Source organism: Thalassophryne amazonica, chromosome 11 (assembly GCF_902500255.1).
Source record: "Thalassophryne amazonica chromosome 11, fThaAma1.1, whole genome shotgun sequence".
NCBI lineage: Eukaryota > Metazoa > Chordata > Actinopteri > Batrachoidiformes > Batrachoididae > Thalassophryne > Thalassophryne amazonica.
Window position 1 is genome coordinate 25,700,477 of NC_047113.1, and position 21,823 is coordinate 25,722,299.

General features: G+C 38.3%; 1 protein-coding gene across 1 annotated transcript in view; it reads right to left on the minus strand.

Moving 5' to 3' along the window:
- Positions 1–2,094: 2,094 nt before the first annotated feature.
- The window catches only part of klhl4 (kelch-like family member 4), a 142,525-nt gene continuing 122,796 nt past the window's right edge, over positions 2,095–21,823 (minus strand). Inside the window, 4 exon segments of the mRNA XM_034181012.1 lie at positions 2,095–4,985; positions 5,258–5,429; positions 12,098–12,310; positions 15,365–15,527. Of these exon segments, the coding sequence (XP_034036903.1) occupies positions 4,926–4,985; positions 5,258–5,429; positions 12,098–12,310; positions 15,365–15,527 (608 nt within the window). The 3' untranslated portion in view covers positions 2,095–4,925.

Consider the following 21,823-nt stretch of genomic DNA (forward strand, 5'->3'; position numbering starts at 1 on the left):
CCAATTTTTAAGGGGGACCGTTCGTTCTGCAACACTGGCTTTGCAACGGTGTTTTCAACAACAGAGACCTTCAACACAAGACAAAAATCTTGTCTACAAAGTTGTTGTCATGCCAACTCTGCTGTATGGATGTGAGACCTGGACCACCTACTGCCACCAACTGAAGACCCTCGAGCGATTCCGCCAATGCTGCCTCAGGAATATCCTCCACATCAAGTGGGAAGACTACTGTATCAACATCAGCGTCCTGGCTGAAGCCAAGCTCCAGACCACCGAGTGTGTCATCACCAAGAACCAGCTTCATTGGGTGACTCACATCAGTAGGATGGATGATAGCCAACGTCCCACACAGATCTCATCCTCTCAGTTGAATGAAGGGAAACTGAACAAAGGAGAGCAGAAGAAACACTACAAGGATCTCTTGAAGCACAACCTCAAGAACTGCTCCATCAGAACTGGGAAGAACAAGTGAGAGACCAAGCCAGCTGCTTGGCTGCAATGAGCCAGTTGGGAGAGGAAGTCTTCAAATAAATGTAGACAAACAACACAGAGGAGAAAGAGGAAGGAGAGAGAGCATGATCAGAAGTTTCCTGCAGTGACCACACGCAGCATCTGTCAGAAACCGTGCGCGTTAATACTGGAACTGTTCAGTCATCTCCGCATCCACCATCTTGTCCGGGAATCGATCCAGAGACAATCTTCCTCGCCTCCGAGGGATTGTCATGACTGATAAGTAGTGGTAGTAATTTTTAATATTATTGTTATTATTATTAATGAATACACAGATATAATTGGACTTTAATTGTTGATTTAAAATGCTAACTAGGCAACTAAATAATAATACATATATATCGTATATGCTAGTTTAATGTTTAAAGCTTTAAGTGGTTACTGGGATGATCAGCTGTAATTACATGTGTTCCCACACGAGGGCGAAGCTACTGAATACTGTGTTAAAAATATAGCAGAAGAAGAAGAAACAGCCAGATGTGTAATGCTAGCAGCTGCAGGTTTGGTGATTAAAACAGCCGCTGTTTTTCTCTTTTCTGCAAATATATGTACTTATGTCTCCATATACATTTCTACACGCTTTACTTTTTCTTGTTCCCCCCTTTTTAATATTATTATATTTAAGTAAATATGGGAGGTGTGGGATACAATTAGTTATACCTAACAGCTAATGTTATCTTATCTAGCCGGCCTTAGCAACGTTCATCGTAGCTTACAAAATAGTTGGATCCTTGGTGTTTGATAACAATCTTCTCCTGTGATGTCTTATCCTTCTTATGTCTTATTACTTATTATATTATATATACCAATGCCATCCCTACCTACCACCAACTACCATCCCTGATTCTCAAGACCAGGCACCTAAGTGGTGCTACTCTACTCTTTTCTACTCTCCTATTTTACTCTTCCTATTTAGATATTTAGATATACCTTTGTATACTGGCATAGGTACACCTCAGAACTGGAATATAATATATAAGATATACCTTACTGAATTTTCATGCAAACAACAATGGCAGAGTGGGTGGGTGTAGCGGTATCATTTTATGAGCTTGGTGACGGATCTCCAGTTAATGCTGAACTACAGAAAAAAACAGAAGTTGACATGTTCTTTGGAATATAATCAGCAGGAATGTGAAGTACACCAGAAGGAGCTGTTAGGCAAAATAAGGTAGGAATCCATCCAAGACTTTATGTTCTGGGAATAAAAAAAAAATAAAAAAAGAAGGTTTCTGACATACAAATGGACCTGCGGGCATGAAAGGTGAGATTTTTCTATGCAGCAATCAAAATAAGCAGAGGACAGTGGGATGGGAAGACTTTGCAAATATTTGGAAGGAAAACAACAAAGCACAGCAAAAGGGAACGGCGTGGCAGTTGGTTCTCAGTCTGGAGCAATTTCAACAAACCCGTTGATTTAAAATTTGCACTGTGAACAAAATGAGATTAGCGCCTACATCAAAGCAGCTTCAAAGTGTGCTCAATAAAAGAAACGGTTTAGTTTATTTAAAACAGGACAAGATGAAAAACTGACATTGTGGCCCCTCAGTGGGCAGATTCGACTGTAAACATAAATTTGAACGCGCAAAGAAGACTGAAGTACTTTTATTTATAGCTTTGCATGCTGTACAAAATTATGACAAAAACACAAAATGCAACATTTGGCCCCTCAAGACATGTTGTAATAATTATAGTTACAGGTTGTGAGCAAGTTAGCATTGTGTAACAACAAAGCTAAAATGTAAATGTTCCAGTGAAAACAGGGATACTTGACATTCTCTCACAGACGTTACAAAGCTGGTTTAAGTGAATTGGTTGCTGTTAATTACATGGTTGTGTGTCAGAAAGTGATCCACATTGGAAATATGTGCTGAAAGAAATTAATAATATGCAAGAATTTGATTTATGATAATTTTGCAAAAATAAATAAAACAGTGGCTTAGCTATCTTGCTGAGAAAATATGGAAGTACGTATTACAAGAAGGGTGCTAATTTGAACACACTACTTAACTCCAAGTGTAATTGGTTTCTATTTCAAGCCAATCTTTTCACCACACTTTGGGAAAGTACGTGACTACTGGTACATATCATATACCAAGTAGTAGTGGCTGTAGGTACAAGATATTTCTGCGCAGTGGTACAGAAACCAGTAGCATTAACCATGTATGAACAATGCATTGTCGTGGAAATCTCTCAGTGGTGAGGAAGATCGTCTCTTGATCAATTCTTGGACGTAGAAAATCTACATCCAGGATCAATGTCCCTTTAATGCAACCAGTAAACATCACTTTAAAGTCCTTTTCAAAAGACAACTTTTTAGACTTTAACATTTGGATTTATTGATCATTCTAGGAAGTTATTTGTAGTCAATCGTTTGACAAGAATGAATTAACTGTGAGTAACCATACTGAGCCAAATGTTTCTCTATAAACTGGGTCCTGGCAATGTGTGTGCAGATGAGTGTGTGTGAGTGTGTGTGGGTGGGGGGGGGGGAGGGGGAAGGGTATTTCCATTTTTATTATTTATATATGTGTAGTGGTGTGGTGTTGTGAAGGCTGGTAGAAATACTGTTCTGTGAGCACCATGTTGGGTTGACTCCAGGAAGAGTAGCTGTACTTGTTACAGCTAATGGAGATCAAATAAATAAATAAATGTACAGACGCCTGTACATGGGTTTGCTTAAAGTAGGAATGTCATTGCACACTGATAAACAAACGGTCCTAAACAGATCCTTAGCCTGGTTCGATGGCTGGGAAATCTCAAGGCGATCAAGACGCGAGGACCTTATCCGCCTTCACAGCCACTGGGCTATAAGTCATCACCTCCTCCACCTGATCTTCCTTTGAGTACTTCTTATGTCACTAGAGCTCCATTAGCTATCTCATGTTCAGGGTTCCCATTGAGCCTTAAGTGCCTACAGTGCCTACAGGGTTTGGATTTTGGCACCATCCTGTTTTTATCTGTATAGTTATTTGTTTTTACTTAGTGTGGCTGTTACACAACATCCCGTGGGATTTCCACCATGTCACATGCAATTTCTGCCAAAATTCAAAAGCACAGGTTCCACAAAAACATAATCTTATGGTGCGATGTCCGTTCAGCGTGTCGGAGCTAACAATGCATTGCAGTACTCCTACTTTATGACAAAGTAAATTGCTAACATTGTAAAATTCCTGATGTTTTGGGGGATATTGTGCAGAAGATCACAGTGACAGTGTGGTGCTACTGGATCAGTATTAGAATCGATTAGATTAGATTAGAACTTTATTAATCCCTTGGGAAGACTCCCTCAGGGGAGTCTGGCTACTACTGTTCCTCTCCTTCCCGTCCTCTGTCTTCCTGTTAGTCCTTAGTATTAGTATGAGTATTAGTATTAGTACTATCACAGCGATGCATTGTTCATTTTGTTGTTAGTACAACTGCATTCTATGAGCTGTCTTGTACCTGTAGACACTGCCATCTGCCATACGATATCATACCTATAGCCACATCCTTTCTGAAAATTGCTCGATTAAATTTTGAGGAATCCTTCAAATAATCCAATAAAGAGACACAAGCAAAAGTGTGGCCACCTAAGTGTGGGTGATACTGTAGACTGAATGGATTTAATCAAGATCCTATCTACGTAAATATAACTCGATAAAGTTCACGAAAATCTGTACAGCAATGTGAAATATCAATATGATATATTTTCTCTTATTCACAATTTTGTAAACTTTTATTTAATGCATAACAAAAGTCCTAAGACAAGCAAATAAATGACTTTGGTGTTCCTCCTCTACAAGCACAATAAAAATAGAACTAAAAAAATGTTGTCTGAATGCATTATTTAGCAAAGTAATTGTACAGTACGTGAGAGATTTCCATCCGGTCCTGCATTGCATCTTGCAGAATCTTGCATTTGATGTTCACAGTGATCCTGCAATAAACAATTTGCTAAAAATGGTTTAGATCACTGACGAATGAGAGATGCTGACACATAATTTCATTTCAGTGGCTACACACAATGCAAAAATATACTATATGTGATAGCACTGATATCAAAGTATGAAAATGTAATTGAGTAAAATGCAGCACATTATGACACAACTGTATCAAATCAGCTTTGCTGTGATTTGCTGTATCTGAGCGAAGCCTGTAAAAAAGTCTTGGTGGGTTGAGAATTTAAAGAATGTGCAGCGTGCTTCAGTTTCTCAGTAAGTTGTTTCCAGTGGGGAGACGAATCCACTCATGATAAACAATGGTTCATGGGCAAGACTCTGTCTGTGTTATTCTCTCAAAAGCTGGACAACATGTATAAGGATGAAAAAAAATGCGTGACTCTAAGGATGCATCCTTGATCTGCTGTTTTGTTTGTCCACTTTTCTTTGCCGCTGCCTTTCATTTGTTTCCCATGTCATCGAGAGATGAAATGCTCAAGGCAATTTCACCACAACCACGCAAGCACCCGCTCTGCCGATGTTGAGAGGGACCTCCTACAGGAGAGACACACTGAGGTTAACATGCAGCCGCTCATCTTTGTTTGTCTTCGAAATCCATTTTATGTACAGATAAGAGGGTAACAGAAAAAACATTGTGCAGAAACAGAGCCAGAATGTATAAAATATTGATACGATTCAGTGAGATTACTGGATTTATGCTCTCAAGTTCTATAAAAACATGATCTTCTTTAAATATTACAAGGAATTGACATCAGAATTTTTTTTTTTTTTTTTTTTTTACAAACAGTGAAGTTGATTTGAATCACCTCAGTCCACTCGTTGTTCTGTGCATCATAGGACTCCACCGTGTTCAGGTATGACTGCCCGTCATATCCACCGACGGCGTATAGCCGGTCCCCCAGCAGGCAAATGCCCACCGCATCTCGGGGTACACTGAGGGGGGACACTGTGGTCCACGTGTCCGTCTTTGGGTCATATCTGAAAAAGACAATGAGAGTTTAGCCTCATGTTTAATCAAATCAAATCAATTTTATTTATATAGCGCCAAATCACAACAAACAGCTGCCCCAAGGCGCTTTATATTGTAAGGCAAGGCCATACAATAATTACGGAAAAACCCCAACGGTCAAAACAACCCCCTGTGAGCAAGCACTTGGTGACAGTGGGAAGGAAAAACTCCCTTTTAACAGGAAGAAACCTCCAGCAGAACCAGGCTCAGGGAGGGGCAGTCTTCTGCTGGGACTGGTTGGGGCTGAGGGAGAGAACCAGGAAAAAGACATGCTGTGGAGGGGAGCAGAGATCAATCACTAATGATTAAATGCAGAGTGGTGCATACAGAGCAAAAAGAGAAAGAAACACTCAGTGCATCATGGGAACCCCCCAGCAGTCTAAGTCTATAGCAGCATAACTAAGGGATGGTTCAGGGTCACCTGATCCAGCCCTAACTATAAGCTTTAGCAAAAAGGAAAGTTTTAAGCCTAATCTTAAAAGTAGAGAGGGTGTCTGTCTCCCTGATCTGAATTGGGAGCTGGTTCCACAGGAGAGGAGCCTGAAAGCTGAAGGCTCTGCCTCCCATTCTACTCTTACAAACCCTAGGAACTACAAGTAAGCCTGCAGTCTGAGAGCGAAGCGCCCTATTGGGGTGATATGGTACTATGAGGTCCCTAAGATAAGAAGGGAACTGATTATTCAAAACCTTATAAGTAAGAAGAAGAATTTTAAATTCTATTCTAGAATTAACAGGAAGCCAATGAAGAGAGGCCAATATGGGTGAGATATGCTCTCTCCTTCTAGTCCCTGTCAGTACTCTAGCTGCAGCATTTTGAATTAACTGAAGGCTTTTCAGGGAACTTTTAGGACAACCTGATAATAATAAATTACAATAGTCCAGCCTAGAGGAAATAAATGCATGAATTAGTTTTTCAGCATTACTCTGAGACAAGACCTTTCTAATTTTAGAGATATTGCGCAAATGCAAAAAAGCAGTCCTACATATTTGTTTAATATGCGCATTGAATGACATATCCTGATCAAAAATGACTCCAAGATTTCTCACAGTATTACTAGAGGTTAGAGTAATGCCATCCAGAGTAAGGATCTGGTTAGACACCATGTTTCTAAGATTTGTGGGGCCAAGTACAATAAGTTAAATTTTATCTGAGTTTAAAAGCAGGAAATTAGAGGTCATCCATGTCTTTATGTCTGTAAGACAATCCTGCAGTTTAGCTAATTGGTGTGTGTCCTCTGGCTTCATGGATAGATAAAGCTGGGTATCATCTGCGTAACAATGAAAATTTAAGCAATGCTGTCTAATAATACTGCCTAAGGGAAACATGTATAAAGTGAATAAAATTGGTCCTAGCACAGAACCTTGTGGAACTCCATAATTAACCTTAGTCTGTGAAGAAGATTCCCCATTTACATGAACAAATTGTAATCTATTAGATAAATATGATTCAAACCACTGCAGCGCAGTGCCTTTAATACCTATGGCATGCTCTAATCTCTGTAATAAAATTTTATGGTCAACAGTATCAAAAGCAGCACTGAGGTCTAACAGAACAAGCACAGAGATGAGTCCACTGTCTGAGGCCATAAGAAGATCATTTGTAACCTTCACTAATGCTGTTTCTGTACTATGATGGATTCTAAAACCTGACTGAAACTCTTCAAATAGACCATTCCTCTGCAGATGATGAGTTAGCTGTTTTACAACTACCCTTTCAAGAATTTTTGAGAGAAAAGGAAGGTTGGAAACTGGCCTATAATTAGCTAAGATATCTGGGTCAAGTGATGGCTTTTTAAGTAATGGTTTAATTACTGCCACCTTAAAAGCCTGTGGTACATAGCCAACTAATAAAGATAGATTGATCATATTTAAGATCGAAGCATTAATTAATGGTAGGGCTTTCTTGAGCAGCCTGGTAGGAATGGGGTCTAATAGACATGTTGATGGTTTGGAGGAAGTAACTAATGAAAATAACTCAGACAGAACAATCGGAGAGAAAGAGTCTAACCAAATACCGGCATCACTGAAAGCAGCCAAAGATAACGATATGTCTTTGGGATGGGTATGAGTAATTTTTTCTCTAATAGTTAGAATTTTATTAGCAAAGAAAGTCATGAAGTCATTACTAGTTAAAGTTAAAGGAATACTCGGCTCAACAGAGCTCTGACTCTTTGTCAGCCTGGCTACAATGCTGAAAAGAAACCTGGGGTTGTTCTTATTTTCTTCAATTAGTGATGAGTAGTAAGATGTCCTAGCTTTATGGAGGGCTTTTTTTGTAGAGCTCTTTTTCCAGGCTAAGTGAAGATCTTCTAAATTAGTGAGACGCCATTTCCTCTCCAACGTACGGGTTATCTGCTTTAAGCTGCGAGTTTGTGAGTTATACCACGGAGTCAGGCACTTCTGATTTAAGGCTCTCTTTTTCAGAGGAGCTACAGCATCCAAAGTTGTCTTCAATGAGGATGTAAAACTATTGACGAGATACTCTATCTCACTCACAGAGTTTAGGTAGCTACTCTGCACTGTGTTGGTATATGGCATTAGAGAACATAAAGAAGGAATCATATCCTTAAACCTAGTTACAGCGCTTTCTGAAAGACTACTAGTGTAATGAAACTTATTTCCCACTGCTGGGTTCCATCAGAGTAAATGTAAATGTTATTAAGAAATGATCAGACAGAAGGGAGTTTTCAGGGAATACTGTTAAGTCTTCAATTTCCATACCATAAGTCAGAACAAGATCTAAGATATGATTAATGTGGTGGGTGGACTCATTTACATTTTGAGCAAAGCCAGTTGAGTCTAATAATAGATTAAATGCAGTGTTGAGGCTGTCATTCTCAGCATCTGTGTGGATGTTAAAATCGCCCACTATAATTATCTGAGCTAAGCACTAAGTCAGACAAAAGGTCTGAAAATTCACAGAGAAACTCACAGTAACGACCAGGTGAACGATAGATAATAACAAATAAAACTGGTTTTTGGGACTTCCAATTTGGATGGACAAGACTAAGAGTCAAGCTTTCAAATGAATTAAAGCTCTGTCTGGGTTTTGGATTAATTAATAAGCTGGAATGGAAGATTGCTGCTAATCCTCCGCCTCGGCCCGTGCTACAAGCATTCTGGCAGTTAGTGTGACTCGGGGGTGTTGACTCATTTAAACTAACATATTCATCCTGCTGTAACCAGGTTTCTGTAAGGCAGAATAAATCAATATGTTGATCAATTATTATATCATTTACTAACAGGGACTTAGAAGAGAGAGACCTAATGTTTAATAGACCACATTTAACTGTTTTAGTCTGTGGTGCAGTTGAAGGTGCTATATTATTTTTTCTTTTTGAATTTTTATACTTAAATAGATTTTTGCTGGTTATTGGTGGTCTGGGAGCAGGCACCGTCTCTACGGGGATGGGGTAATGAGGGGATGGCAGGGGGAGAGAAGCTGCAGAGAGGTGTGTAAGACTACAACTCTGCTTCCTGGTTCCAACCCTGGATAGTCACGGTTTGGAAGATTTAAGAAAATTGGCCAGATTTCTAGAAATGAGAGCTGCTCCATCCAAAGTGGGATGGGTGCCGTCTCTCCTAACAAGACCAGGTTTTCCCCAGAAGCTTTGCCAATTATCTATGAAGCCCACCTCATTTTTTGGACACCACTCAGACAGCCAGCAATTCAGGGAGAACATGCGGCTAAACATGTCACTCCCGGTCCGATTGGGGAGGGGCCCAGAGAAAACTACAGAGTCTGACACTGTTTTTGCAAAGTTACACACCAATTCAGTGTTAATTTTAGTGACCTCCGATTGGCGTAACTGGGTGTCATTACTGCCGACGTGAATTACAATCTTACCAAATTTACGCTTAGCCTTAGCCAAGCGTAAATTTGGTTTAATGCAAGAAGCTACAACACACACGTGCGTGTGCGTCATGTTTTTCTTCTTTTATTTTGTGTTCTTTATCTATGTGTCAACTTGACATGTCCAAACAATTTCAATTCCAGCAAAAACAAAAAGTGAGATGATGATGATGCTTATTATTACTATTACCGTTACTACTGTTTCATTAAAGAAACAAATCAATTTACAAATCAATGCAAGTTACATTTACATTTTACTACAAAAGAAAGCCATAAGTCATATTAGTAATAAACCGTACCGTGAGCCAAGGAACCCATTATTTTTCTGTTTACATATTTTAAAATTCTGGGACATGGTTGATTACACCGCATTTCAAATCATGTATAAAGTCAAAAACTTTTTTCTCAACATGTCCAGGATCTGTTTAATTCAGTTACAATTTGAGAGGACCATTAGTATTTGAGAAGTCAAAGATTTGAACTACTGTAAAAAGTTATTGCATTTCTGTTAAAGGTGTTAACATTTGGAATACATGTCCTCACTCACACACACACACACACACACACACACTCATCTTCAACCGCTTAGTCCAATTAAGGGTCGCGTGGGCTGGAGCCTATACCAGTAGTTATAGAACGCGAGGCGGGGTACATCCAGGACAGGCCGCCAGTCTGTCGAATAAATGTTTTGATAACATCAAATTATCTGGTACCTTAGTTGGCTGTAAAAGGCTCTATCAGAACAATATAATTACTTGTTGTAATCTGATGAACTAGTTTTATAGATTTTTGTTATTGTTTTGGGGGATTGAGCACTATTGTTTTTCTGCTTGAGGTTTCATTGTTTTTTTTTTACTGATTAATTCATACTGTTTGTGCATGGTGCATATATATATATGTGTGTGTGTGTGTGTGTGTGTGTGTGTGTGTGTGTGTGTGTGTGTGTGTGTGTGTGTGTGTGTGTGTGTGTGTGTGTGTGTGTGTGTGTGTGTGTGTGTGTTAGAAGGGGGTGGGCCACACCCTTTCAGTCACACAGGTTCACTGTTAAATTGCCCTGTTTATGAGTTTTTGTTATTGTTGAGTTGAATAAAATTCATTCATTCATTCATTCATTCATTCATTCACCTGTCAAATCGCACTTTAAACAAGAATTTGAGAATTGACAGCCATCTCACCGTAAATGCGTGGTTCCATATGGCAAACATAGTAGCAGTAATAGAAAATTATTGTTCAGTTGGTCACAACAAATCACGGTTCAGTTCAATTTATTTATACAGTGCCACAACTTAAATTGCCCCAAGGTGCTTCGCAGAAGTAAAGACTAGCCCCTTAGAGCTAGCACAATCACATGAAGTAAATAAACTTAGTACACACTTGTTTGTAAACAGATTTTACATATTGATCATACAGACAAGGCTTGTTGGTCACTACAAACAACAGTAATGTGATATACTTTAACAAATGTAGATTTGTACGACATCATCATGATGTCGTACAAATCAACAAAGAGGCCAGGGCTCTCTTTGTTTCAAAATCATTGAGGGGAATTTTTTTTTTTTTTTTAACTGCAAAAGAAAATGTGATTTTCAATCTATTCAATGACTTTCACTGACTTTGACCTTTGACCTTCATATTATTATCATGCTGAGGTATTATCCCAATTATAATGATTCACATGGGCAATAGGAAAGAAATTTGACATTGTTTCTTGACATATTTACCTGGACTCATGCACAAAGAGATAAATGGATAAAGTGATTCCATTTGTCTCATAAACTGCTATAAATAATTGGTGTATTTCTGTCAATGCAAAATGTTTCACACATATTTCATATTTATATTTACTCATGAATATTAGATCATTAGTATTTTTCAAATTTTAGACACATTAATTAGACTTCGTGCTTTTTCACAGTACTTTATTTTTAACATCCAAAAGAAATCACATTTTAAAAGTGTAAAGCAGCCACATTTTTTACTTAAATAAATCCTTAAAAGTTAAATATTTAGCACTTTTCCTTACTCTTTTTTCCACAATATTTTATGTTATTTTTTTATTTTATTTATTTATTGCACAGTACCGTACTATTGTTTCCAAAGTATAAATTTATAATGATGACACATTTTATTTTTTGTGTTTACTAATAAATACTAAATATTTAGCAAGTCTTCTTGTTCCTAATACATTTGCACAGTACTGGATTTTCCCTCCCTACATTACATATTTATAAGGATGAAAAATGCTCACCTATTTTACTTATTTATGTAATTCATAAAATAATGCATATTTAATAACTTCTCATTATTGTATTATTCCAGGATATTTTTTCTTTTACTCAGTATTGTACACGTGTGTGAATGATTTATCTAATTTATGGCCATTTAGTCACATGTGTGTGTAATATATAGTTTAGAAAATATATTTTCAATCCACCAGTTCCCAAAGCTGTTTTTTTAATGTCAAATTTAATGAGGTACTGATCGATTTTTAACAAGAAAAATACATATATTTTAAATCACGTTTAAAAAAAGGAAGGCATTGTTGGACGTTTGTGACTCCTGGATGTACATGATGATGCATGAAGGTTTCACATCCACCAGATGGTGCTACACGCCTTAACCAAAACCATCTGTGGAAACTATGACCTCATCCACTGGGTATCACAGGCATGTCTCAAAATGCACGAACACAGGGTGGGAACACAACAAGGGCTCGGCTTCATTTCTTATTACAAAAGACAATAGTGTGAGGCGCGCCCTTAGTGCACCAAAACATTTACTGACCTCTCGACACAGTCAGAGAGTCTGGAACAGTGGTTAGAGGCCGGGGCATCGTGTCCCCCGACAGCATACAGAAAGTTGTTGTATGTGGCGACGCCCACTCCTCCTCGCCTCTTGGTCATGGGAGCACACATGCTCCACTTGTTGGTGTGCGGATCGAAGCACTCCATCGACCTCAGGCATGAGCTGCCGTCTCGACCTCCCACTGCAAACAGTCTGGAAAATTGAGCACAAAAAGATTTTGATATTTGCACTCCGCACAGCACTGCCACTCTCTCAGATGTTTGTTAAAATAATAACAGTCGAGAGGATGTGATGTATTTTTATAACATTATAGAGCGAACAGTCTAACTTTTCTGCACAGCTCTTTCCTCCAGAGTTCTCGCTTGAACAAATACCACATGAGTGTTTAAAGTGTGTCTATCTCACAGGCCCGCCAGCTAAAAAAGTATAGGCTGGGGAAACGGTTGCCTGTTCTATTTTTGTGCTAGATGCAGAAATAACTCCAGCAGAGACATTAACACTGAATATTCAGAGCTGACGAACAGCAGCCTCGCCTCTCTTTGGGAACACAAACGTGTTTAATTAGTCTGGTGGCTCCTCTGCTTCTCGGCGCACTTTAATTTCAAAATGTGTTGTAAGGCACTTAATAAAGTATACGGAAGTACAAAATGCTTTGCTTTTAAAATTTTGAAGATTACACACGGGATAAACGATGAGTGTAATCAGAGCAGCATCTGATGTGAAACAGATGGGTTCTTCTTTTGGCTCCTTGAAAGGTGTCAAATCCTTGTACGGAGACTTTTCAGGAACGTGTGCACTGGAAGTGCAGAATGTTGCACAGGAGTTAACATGCAAATTATACGCTGGATCTTATTACCGCTGTCAAGAAGGGTATTTTCACTCGTTTCTGTTGGTTTGATTGTCGCTATCATGAAACTGTGAACCAGCCTTCATAAATCTCAGTCTTAGGGTTGGGACATGGAAGCCTATGCTAAATTTTGGTGCTGTTCAGTGTCCAACATTGGATCCAGAAAATGCGTTTGTTTTGTGTGACTGACACCAAGGTTATTCAAAATCATGTGGAATAATTTTCATGGATATTGGTGAAGTGGTGGGGTGTGTGCCAAGGAAGAAAATGCGGTTATTGCACAAATAGGTTTCATTTTTCTATCAGCATTGTGAGACAATCCATTTTTCACTTGAAAGTTGAAAATTGAAAAGCAGGCAGCACAGTGGCTTAGTGGTTAACACTGTTGTCTCACAGCAAAAAGGTCATGGGTTCGATTACCACCTATGGCGATTCCCACCTTCTGCATGGAGTTTGCATGTTCTCCCTGTGTTTGAGTGGGTTTCCTCCGGGTGCTCCGGTTTCCTCCCACAAGTAAAGACTTGCAGGTTTGGTGAATTGGAAACTTTATAAATGTACAGGTCTCCCTTGCAAAGGAGGTCTTGATCTCAATGGGACTAACCTGGTTAAATAAAGGTTAAATAAAAATATATACACGGTGGATTAGTGGTTAGCACTGATGCCTGACAACAAGAAGGTTGTGAGATCACTTCCAGCATGTTCTCCCTGTATCTGCGTGGGTTCCATGCCAGTGCTCCAGCTTCCTTCCACATCCAAAACACATGCATATTAGGTGAACTGGATACTTCAGAATCAGAATCACCTTTATTGTCATTGCACAGCAATCAGCACAACGAAATTTGCTTGTGCATCCTCAAAAACAATGACCATCCTCACACACACACTCACCCATACACATACTTCAATAAATATAAAAAAAAAACATCAGGAGATTTGGGGGGGGCGGGGGGGGGGGGGGGGCAAGCTCGGAGACAAACATAACTCGTGTTGCACTGATCCCACATTGTCATTGTCCCATATTACACTTATCTCATGCTGCACATGTCCCATATTGCACGTATCCCTCTAAAACATCAATTAACATTAAAAAATACCCAACTTAATAAAACCTCTTAAATAGCTTAAAAACAGTAATAAATATACCTAAAAATTTAAAAATAGTTAAAAACAAATATTTTAAATTGACTGTAGGTGTGTGTGCAGGTGTCAGTGTGCTTGTCTGTCTAACGTGCATCCGGAAAGTATTCACAGCACTGCACATTTTGTTATGTTACAGCCTTATTCCAAAATGGAGTAAATTAATTTTTCCCTCAAAATTATACACCCAACACCCCATAATGACAATATGAAAAAAGTTTTTTGAAATGTTTGCAAATTTATGAAAAATAGAAATCTAAGAAATCGCATGCACTTAAGTATTCACAACCCTTTGCTCAATACTTTGTTGATGCCCCTTTGGCAGAAATTACAGTGTCAAGTCTTCTTGAATATGATGCTACAAGCTTGGCGCACCTGTCTTTGGGCAGTTCAGTCAAGATATCAAAGGAGTGGATTCAGAACAACTCTGTGAATGTCCTTGAGTGGCCCAGCCAGAGCCCAGATCTGAATCCGATTGAACATGTTTGGAGAGATCTGAGAATGGCTGTGCACCGATGCTCCCCATCCAACCTGATAGAGCTTGAGAAGTTTAAAGCGGAATGAGCAAAACTGCCCAAAGACAGGTGAACCACGCTTGTGGCATCATGTTCAAGACTTGAGGTTGTAATTGCTGCCAAAGGTGCATCAACAAAGTATTGAGCAAAGGGTGTGAATACTTATGTACATGTGATTTCTTAGTTTTTTTATTATTATTTTTAATAAATTTGCAAAAATTAACAAAAAATTTTTTTTTTTTCATGTTGCTATTATGGAGTGTAGTGAGTAGACATTTGAGGGGAAAAATGATGTGGAAAAAGTGAAGCACTGTGAATATATCCTGGATGCACCCTATATAGGACTTACTTCTATCTCAGACCAAGCCAGATGTTTTCATGAGGTTTATTCGCTTGTACTTTAGTAACAGTAACATTTAAAAAAAATCTTAAAAAGTTCAGTTTTGTTCGATTTTGCCTCTATGTGTATGATTTTTATTCATCATTCTATTATAATATTGCAGAAAACACTCATCCCTTTCTCTAAATTTTGTAAAATGTTCTTTTTAGATTAGAATACACAGTACACGTTTTCAGGCAGGGCCTTTTAAAAATGACGAAGTAACACTGACATTCCGTATTTTGTCATGAAGTGTCTGTACTTGTCTGACACTTAAGTGCCTGGTGTGGCTTCCCTGATGCCTCTGCCTCAAGCAAGACGGTACTGCAATAACACTAATAACTCATCAGTGGTGACGGGCAGCTTACTTTCCGTTGAGTGCCGTGACTCCCATAGTGCTACGTGGAGTCGACATACTGGCTACATAATTCCACTGCCTGGCCTGTGGGTCCCAGCGTTCAACAGTGTTGAGATAGCTCCAACCATCATGGCCCCCAACAGCATACATAGGTCCCTCCAGGACAGCAATACCTACACAAACAAATGGAAGAAGGCTCATCAAAAGATCCATGTACTGCATCACTGGTTCCTATAGGGACGGGCTGCTTATGGGCAACAGGCAAACATGCAAATATAACATTCACCGAGCCAACAAAGCAAAAGCCAAAATTAAATAAATATGGCAGCGCTTTGACAGGCATTTAGACAAGACAGGATTTTTATTATTAAAAAATGTAGCTATAATTGTTTTTTCCTTTGATTATTTCAACAGAATCCCTCATTTGAAACAGTCAAATATTCCTATTTAAACAAAATTCAAAATTCAGATTTTTTTTTTATTAAACAAACAACTCAGTTGTTGTGAAGTTAATTAAAAAAACTATTTATTTATTTATGATGATTATTATTTTCATATTCATTTTATTATTCATGTTGATCTGATCATCATTCAACAATAGAATCATTATTAAAAACCTGATGAACTATGACCTATTTTTTATGAGCTCGAGAACACCAAAAAAATGAAACAAAAAAATGTATTGTTACAGGCAAAAAATCGATAACAGATTTTGGTTATTTATTGTCCTGTGTGTTGGCGAAGCCACGATAACAGCGTATTGTTTTCACTGATGTGTGTGTTGGGGGGTTGGGTGGAAAGATAACTCAAAAATGGCTGGATGGATTTCCTTCAAACCTGATGAGAATAGGATAAATATTTAGATGGATGATTAGATTTTGGAGTGGTTTGGTCAAAGGTCAAGGAAAACATGGTCCAAAAAGACCTTTGATTTTGTATTGTATGTCTCAACAACCAAAAATCCTAGATGGATTATCTAAAGCATGTAAAATATTTGTGATTGATTAGTATGGATCACTTGATTATGAAGTCACACAGAAGTAATACATAGTCAAACACCATTTCATATACAAATATATATATATATATATATATATATATATATATATATATATATATATATATATATATATATTACGTAGTGTTGTGTAGAGCATACAGGGTATGCATCAGTCCTCTGATGCCTTTAATATTTGTTTGTTTGTTTGTTTTATATATGTTTGTAATCAAATTTCTGATTATTTTGCATAGTGCTGCACATGGTTATAGGATTCTGCATCAGTCTTTAAAGATTACTGACTATTTTGAAATTCAACTTGAGTTGAAGGAGCCTGACTGATTTTTGGTTTACAAAATAGATTTGCCTGAAAACCACAAATCACTGTGTTAGATGATTAGTGCAGTCTATTAATATGACAATTAAAACCAGTGGTATAACTGGATTAACAATAGTATTATCTGTGTAGAATTAACTCATTGTTTTATAAACACAATATTAATACTAACATATATTTTACAGTACATGCAGCACATTTATTTGGTTAATTTACCATTGATTATGGTATCGGTACTATGTTTTACACAGTAGTCAAGCTTTAAAAGTGGTATAGAAAAGCAGTCCACTTATCATTTAATAAGGCACCGTTTAATTAGGGAGGGGTGTTATTTTAAAAAAAATTGGAAATCTATAAATGTTTGCATGGAATATGGAAATATATACGGAATAAACATAGCAGGATAAATTTTGGGTCATTTGGTTCCAAAAACCCATATGGACGGAGCCAGTGGGTTCAAAAATCGCCAAAAATATCGACGAAAATGTCATATCTTGAGAACTGCTGCATGTAGAGACTTGAAATTTGGCTCCAAAAGTTTTTATTCAACTTCTATAGTAACAATAAGCCTATCTGGTGTTTTTTAAGAGTAACTGACAAAAAACCTAATTTCAGTACATATGTTACGATCAACTGTAACAAACAAAATCTATGTAGTTTTTATTTTAGGAACATCAGTTGAGTATAATCATCACATGTAAAGAATGACATGGCCACAATGAACTAATTATAAGCAACAGAGTGGTTTTCTATGTCAACAGCACATATATGACACACGCGTTACTTGAATTTTTCAGGCGTTCCGTCCATATGGGTTTTTGGAACCAAATGATCCCAAATTTATCCTGCTATAGTTTATTCTATGTATATTTCCATATTCCATGCAAACATTAATAGATTTCCAAATCTTTTGAAATAACACCCCTCCCTAGTTTAATAAACAGTTTCCCAGTTTATCTTGAATTAGCCACACAGATTGTTGGATAAAATGGAATATGTGCAAACCAGCTGAGCTGGAAAGTTATCCGGAAACATATGTGTAAACATATATCCAATACTGTATATGCACAACACACAAACAATGTAACCTTCAATTATTGTGGTTTATTTTCAGCCTTTTCTGTGGTTGCTGTGGTTCTGTTGGTCATGCTGTGGTTCGACCTCTTCTTAAAAAACCTCACCTGGACTCATCAGTTTTATCCAATTTTAGACCTGTCTCTCATCTGCCATTTCTATCTAAGGTTTTAGAAAAGGTTGTCTTTTTACAGTTACAATCATTTTTAGAAGACAATCTCATCCTTGAAAAATTCCAGTCTGGGTTTAGATCGCGACACAGCACTGAGTCAGCACTTTTAAAAGTTCATAATGATATTACTTTGTCGGTGGATGCAGGGAATCCTGCTGTGCTGGTTCTGTTGGATCTCACAGCAGCCTTTGATACTGTGGATCACACAGTACTTGTTTCCCGGTTGGAACATTTTATTGGCATTCATGGTATTGCACTTGAGTGGTTTAGATCATATTTGGCTGAAAGGAGCTTTTCTGTCATGATTGGGGACCTTTCCTCATCAACTGCTCCTCTGTGCTGTGGAGTGCCGCAGGGATCTGTCCTTGGGCCGATTCTATTTTCTTTGTACATTCTGCCATTGGGGTCAATTATAACCCAGCACAATTTGTCCTTTCATTGTTATGCAGATGATCTGCAAATCTATCTGCCTGTGAGGACTAATGGGAGTGATGCTTTGTCATCATTATTTAATTGTATTCGTGATGTGAAGCAGTGGCTGTCCCGAAACTTCCTTTACCTGAATGATGGTAAAACTGAGATCATGGTGTTTGAGCGCACTGGCATACCAAATGTGGTAACACCAAATTTTGGTGTTTTGGCTAACTATGTAAAACCAGCTGTCAAGAATTTGGGAGTGATATTTGACAGCTGTTTGAGGTTCGATCAACAGATAAATTCTGTTATCAAAGCTAGTTTTTTCCAACTTCGCCTCTTGGCTAAAATAAAGCACTTTCTCAGTAGACGTGATCTTGAGACGGCCATTCATGCTTTCATCAGCTCCAGACTTGATTATTGTAATGCACTTTATGCGGGCATTAATCAGTCGTCTCTTGCGCATCTCCAGTTGGTGCAGAATGCTGCTGCTCGTCTTTTGACAAACACTTCTAGACGTGAGCATATTGCGCCCATCCTATACTCACTCCACTGGCTTCCAGTTCGTTTTAGAATTGATTTTAAAATTTTAATGTTTGTTTTTAAAGCTATTTATGGCCTTGCACCTCCCTACTTGTCTGAAATTTTAACTTTGCGCACCTACAGTAGGACGTTAAGGGCGTCTGGCCAGCTTTACTTAGATGTTCCAAGGTCAAGATATAAACGCTGGGGTGATCATGCTTTCGCGGTAGCTGGCCCCAGACTGTGGAATGAGCTACCTCTTGAGTTACGTACTATTCCTGACCTAGCACTTTTTAAATCTAAGTTAAAGACTTATTTATTTAAACTGGCTTTTAACACTTAGTGGGGAGGTGACATGTTCTGTTATTTTTATGTTTTTTTTTTATGTGTTGTTTTAAAATTTTATTTTATATGTGTTTTATTTTGTAAATTTGTGTTTTTAATGTTAAGCACTTTGGACACCAGTCGGTGCTGTAAAGCGCTTTATAAATAAATGTTGATTGATTGATTGATTTTCAGAAAAAAAACAGCACACGTAACTTTGAGCATCTTTAAAAAAAATTATTTGAGGCTTCAGAAATACCTGTCAACCTTTCCTTCAAATTGTCACAAAGTATTCTGTTAACAGCAGACACTCTACCAATGTGGCCATGAGCAAATCAACAACAACAAAAATAAATAAATGAATAATAAAAACAAAACGAGGCAGAGCTACGTTTTCATTTTGGAGCTGGTGAGACTGAGGATTGCAAGTGGTAAAACTTTTCCAGAAAACAGGAAGCATATAAAAATATTTTGTGATTCCTCATTGCCAAGAGGCTGAGGAAAGCAGTTTTCACCAACAACAACGCAAATGATGTTTGGCCATAATAGATTTTTATATAACCCCTATTTTGCTACTTTGGTGAGAGTCCAGTTATTTTAAGGGCTCATCAGGGAATACCACACTCACAGAAACGTGGATGACACAAGCTCAGGCAGATACAAACCTCATGGTGAAGCTGCATTTTATGACACATTGCGGTTTGGGAATAAAAAAGATATAGTTTTCTCGTCTTACTCCATAATGCGTGCAGCAGCCTTTAGCTGGACAGATATGCTGGGAAACTGAAAGCTCAAATCTACTCAAGCTGCAAATATACATGCCATGAGCAAAGCAGCATGAGATATTTTCTGCAAGACAGATCAAAGACAACGCAGGTAATCTGTACAGGGCGAGTTTACCGACACCCTGACCACACGTGGCGAGTGAGCTGAAAGCTTTGACAAGATCTACCCCCCATCTGGCCCCAGAACTTTTTCAAGTATGAATCTAAACACTTCTGCTATGAGAGCAGAGGAGCAAGGCCAGGGCAAGCTTCTGAGCTTTGATATAGAAATGGAAAAATATCAAAGGTTTATTTACAGAGTGGCAATTGGGATAGTTCACAGAATGTACATTGCAAATTTTGTCACTGCATTAAACCAAGCGGCCTAACTGCACGATAAGATCTATCCCTCAAACAGCTGACAAATTGTACTCATATATGCTGTGATTAATTATTTGAGATCTTCATGTTTGTAAAATTCAGATTGCATTCAGGGGCTGCACGGTGGCTTTGTGGTTAGCATTGTTGCCTCACAGCAAGTAGGTCATAGGATCGATTCCCAACTGTGGCCTTTATGTTCTCCCTGTTCCCTCCAGGTGCTCCGGCTTCCTCCCACATCCAAAGATATGCAGGGTACATGAATTGGAAACTTTAAATTATGCTGTGTGAATGTGTTTGTCTGTCTGTTATGGTTTGGACTCATCAGAGTCAAACTGAACCCCAAAAGCAGGCAGCCAGGAGACACAAAGTTGGGTGCAATGCTGAACACAGGGCGGAGGATAAACTGGAGGAACAAAGGAGCAGACAAAACTAACCATGGCAGAAACACAGCGTGGAACAATGACACAAAAATGCTTACAATAGGTGACAGAGGACAAGACTAACATACGTGCATAACTTAGGAAATCGTCCGACAAATGAACACTGATGAAGGTGTGACTTAAAAGCAAACTGAACTAATTAGCAACAGGTGCAATAATCAAAAAGGAGTGGAAACCACAAAGGCACATGAGAGCACAAGGAAACAAAATCAGTGGACATGATCAAAGACAAACAACCAAAATACACATCAAGTGATAAAAAACAAAACAACTGAAGAACAATAAGACAACACGATAAATGATACCAAATTCAAACATCGATCAAATAACAAACTGAAAAAACAAAAATTATGCAGTAGAAAATAAGTAAGTAAGTAAGTAAGTAAGCTTTATTTATATAGCACTTTTCACAGACCAAGGTCACAAAGTGCTTCACACGATATAAATAGACAATAAAAACAACACATACAAATATAGAACAATAAAATAAATTGACACTAAAATGCCAGTTTAAAAAAATGTGTCTTTAGTTGCTGTCTAAAAACATCCACAGAATCCAGTGAGCGAAGAGAACAGGGAAGCTCATTCCAGAGGCGAGGTGCCACAGCTTTAAAAGATCTGTCCCCTCGAGTTTTAAAACAAGTTCGGGGAACCATCAGCAGGTTCTGATTGGAAGACCTTAAACTCCTGCTGGAAACATAAGGCTGGATCAGGTCCTTAATGTATTCCGGTGCCTGCCCATGTAGAGCTCTAAAGGTCAGCATGAGGATTTCGTAATTTATCCTGTAAAAAACAGGGAGCCAATGTAAAGACTTGAGGACAGGAGTAATATGCATTCTCCTGTGGGCGCGGGTAAGAAGTCGTGCAGCAGAATTTTGCACTACCTGCAGGCGGGCCAGCTCTTTCTTACTGAGGCATGTAAAGAGACTGTTACAATAATCAAGTCGTGAAGAAACAAATGCATGCACAATCATCTCTAGCTCATTAAAAGCCACCATTTTGCGAAATAAATATGGAACTCAAAATAGAATGGAGTGTAAACAT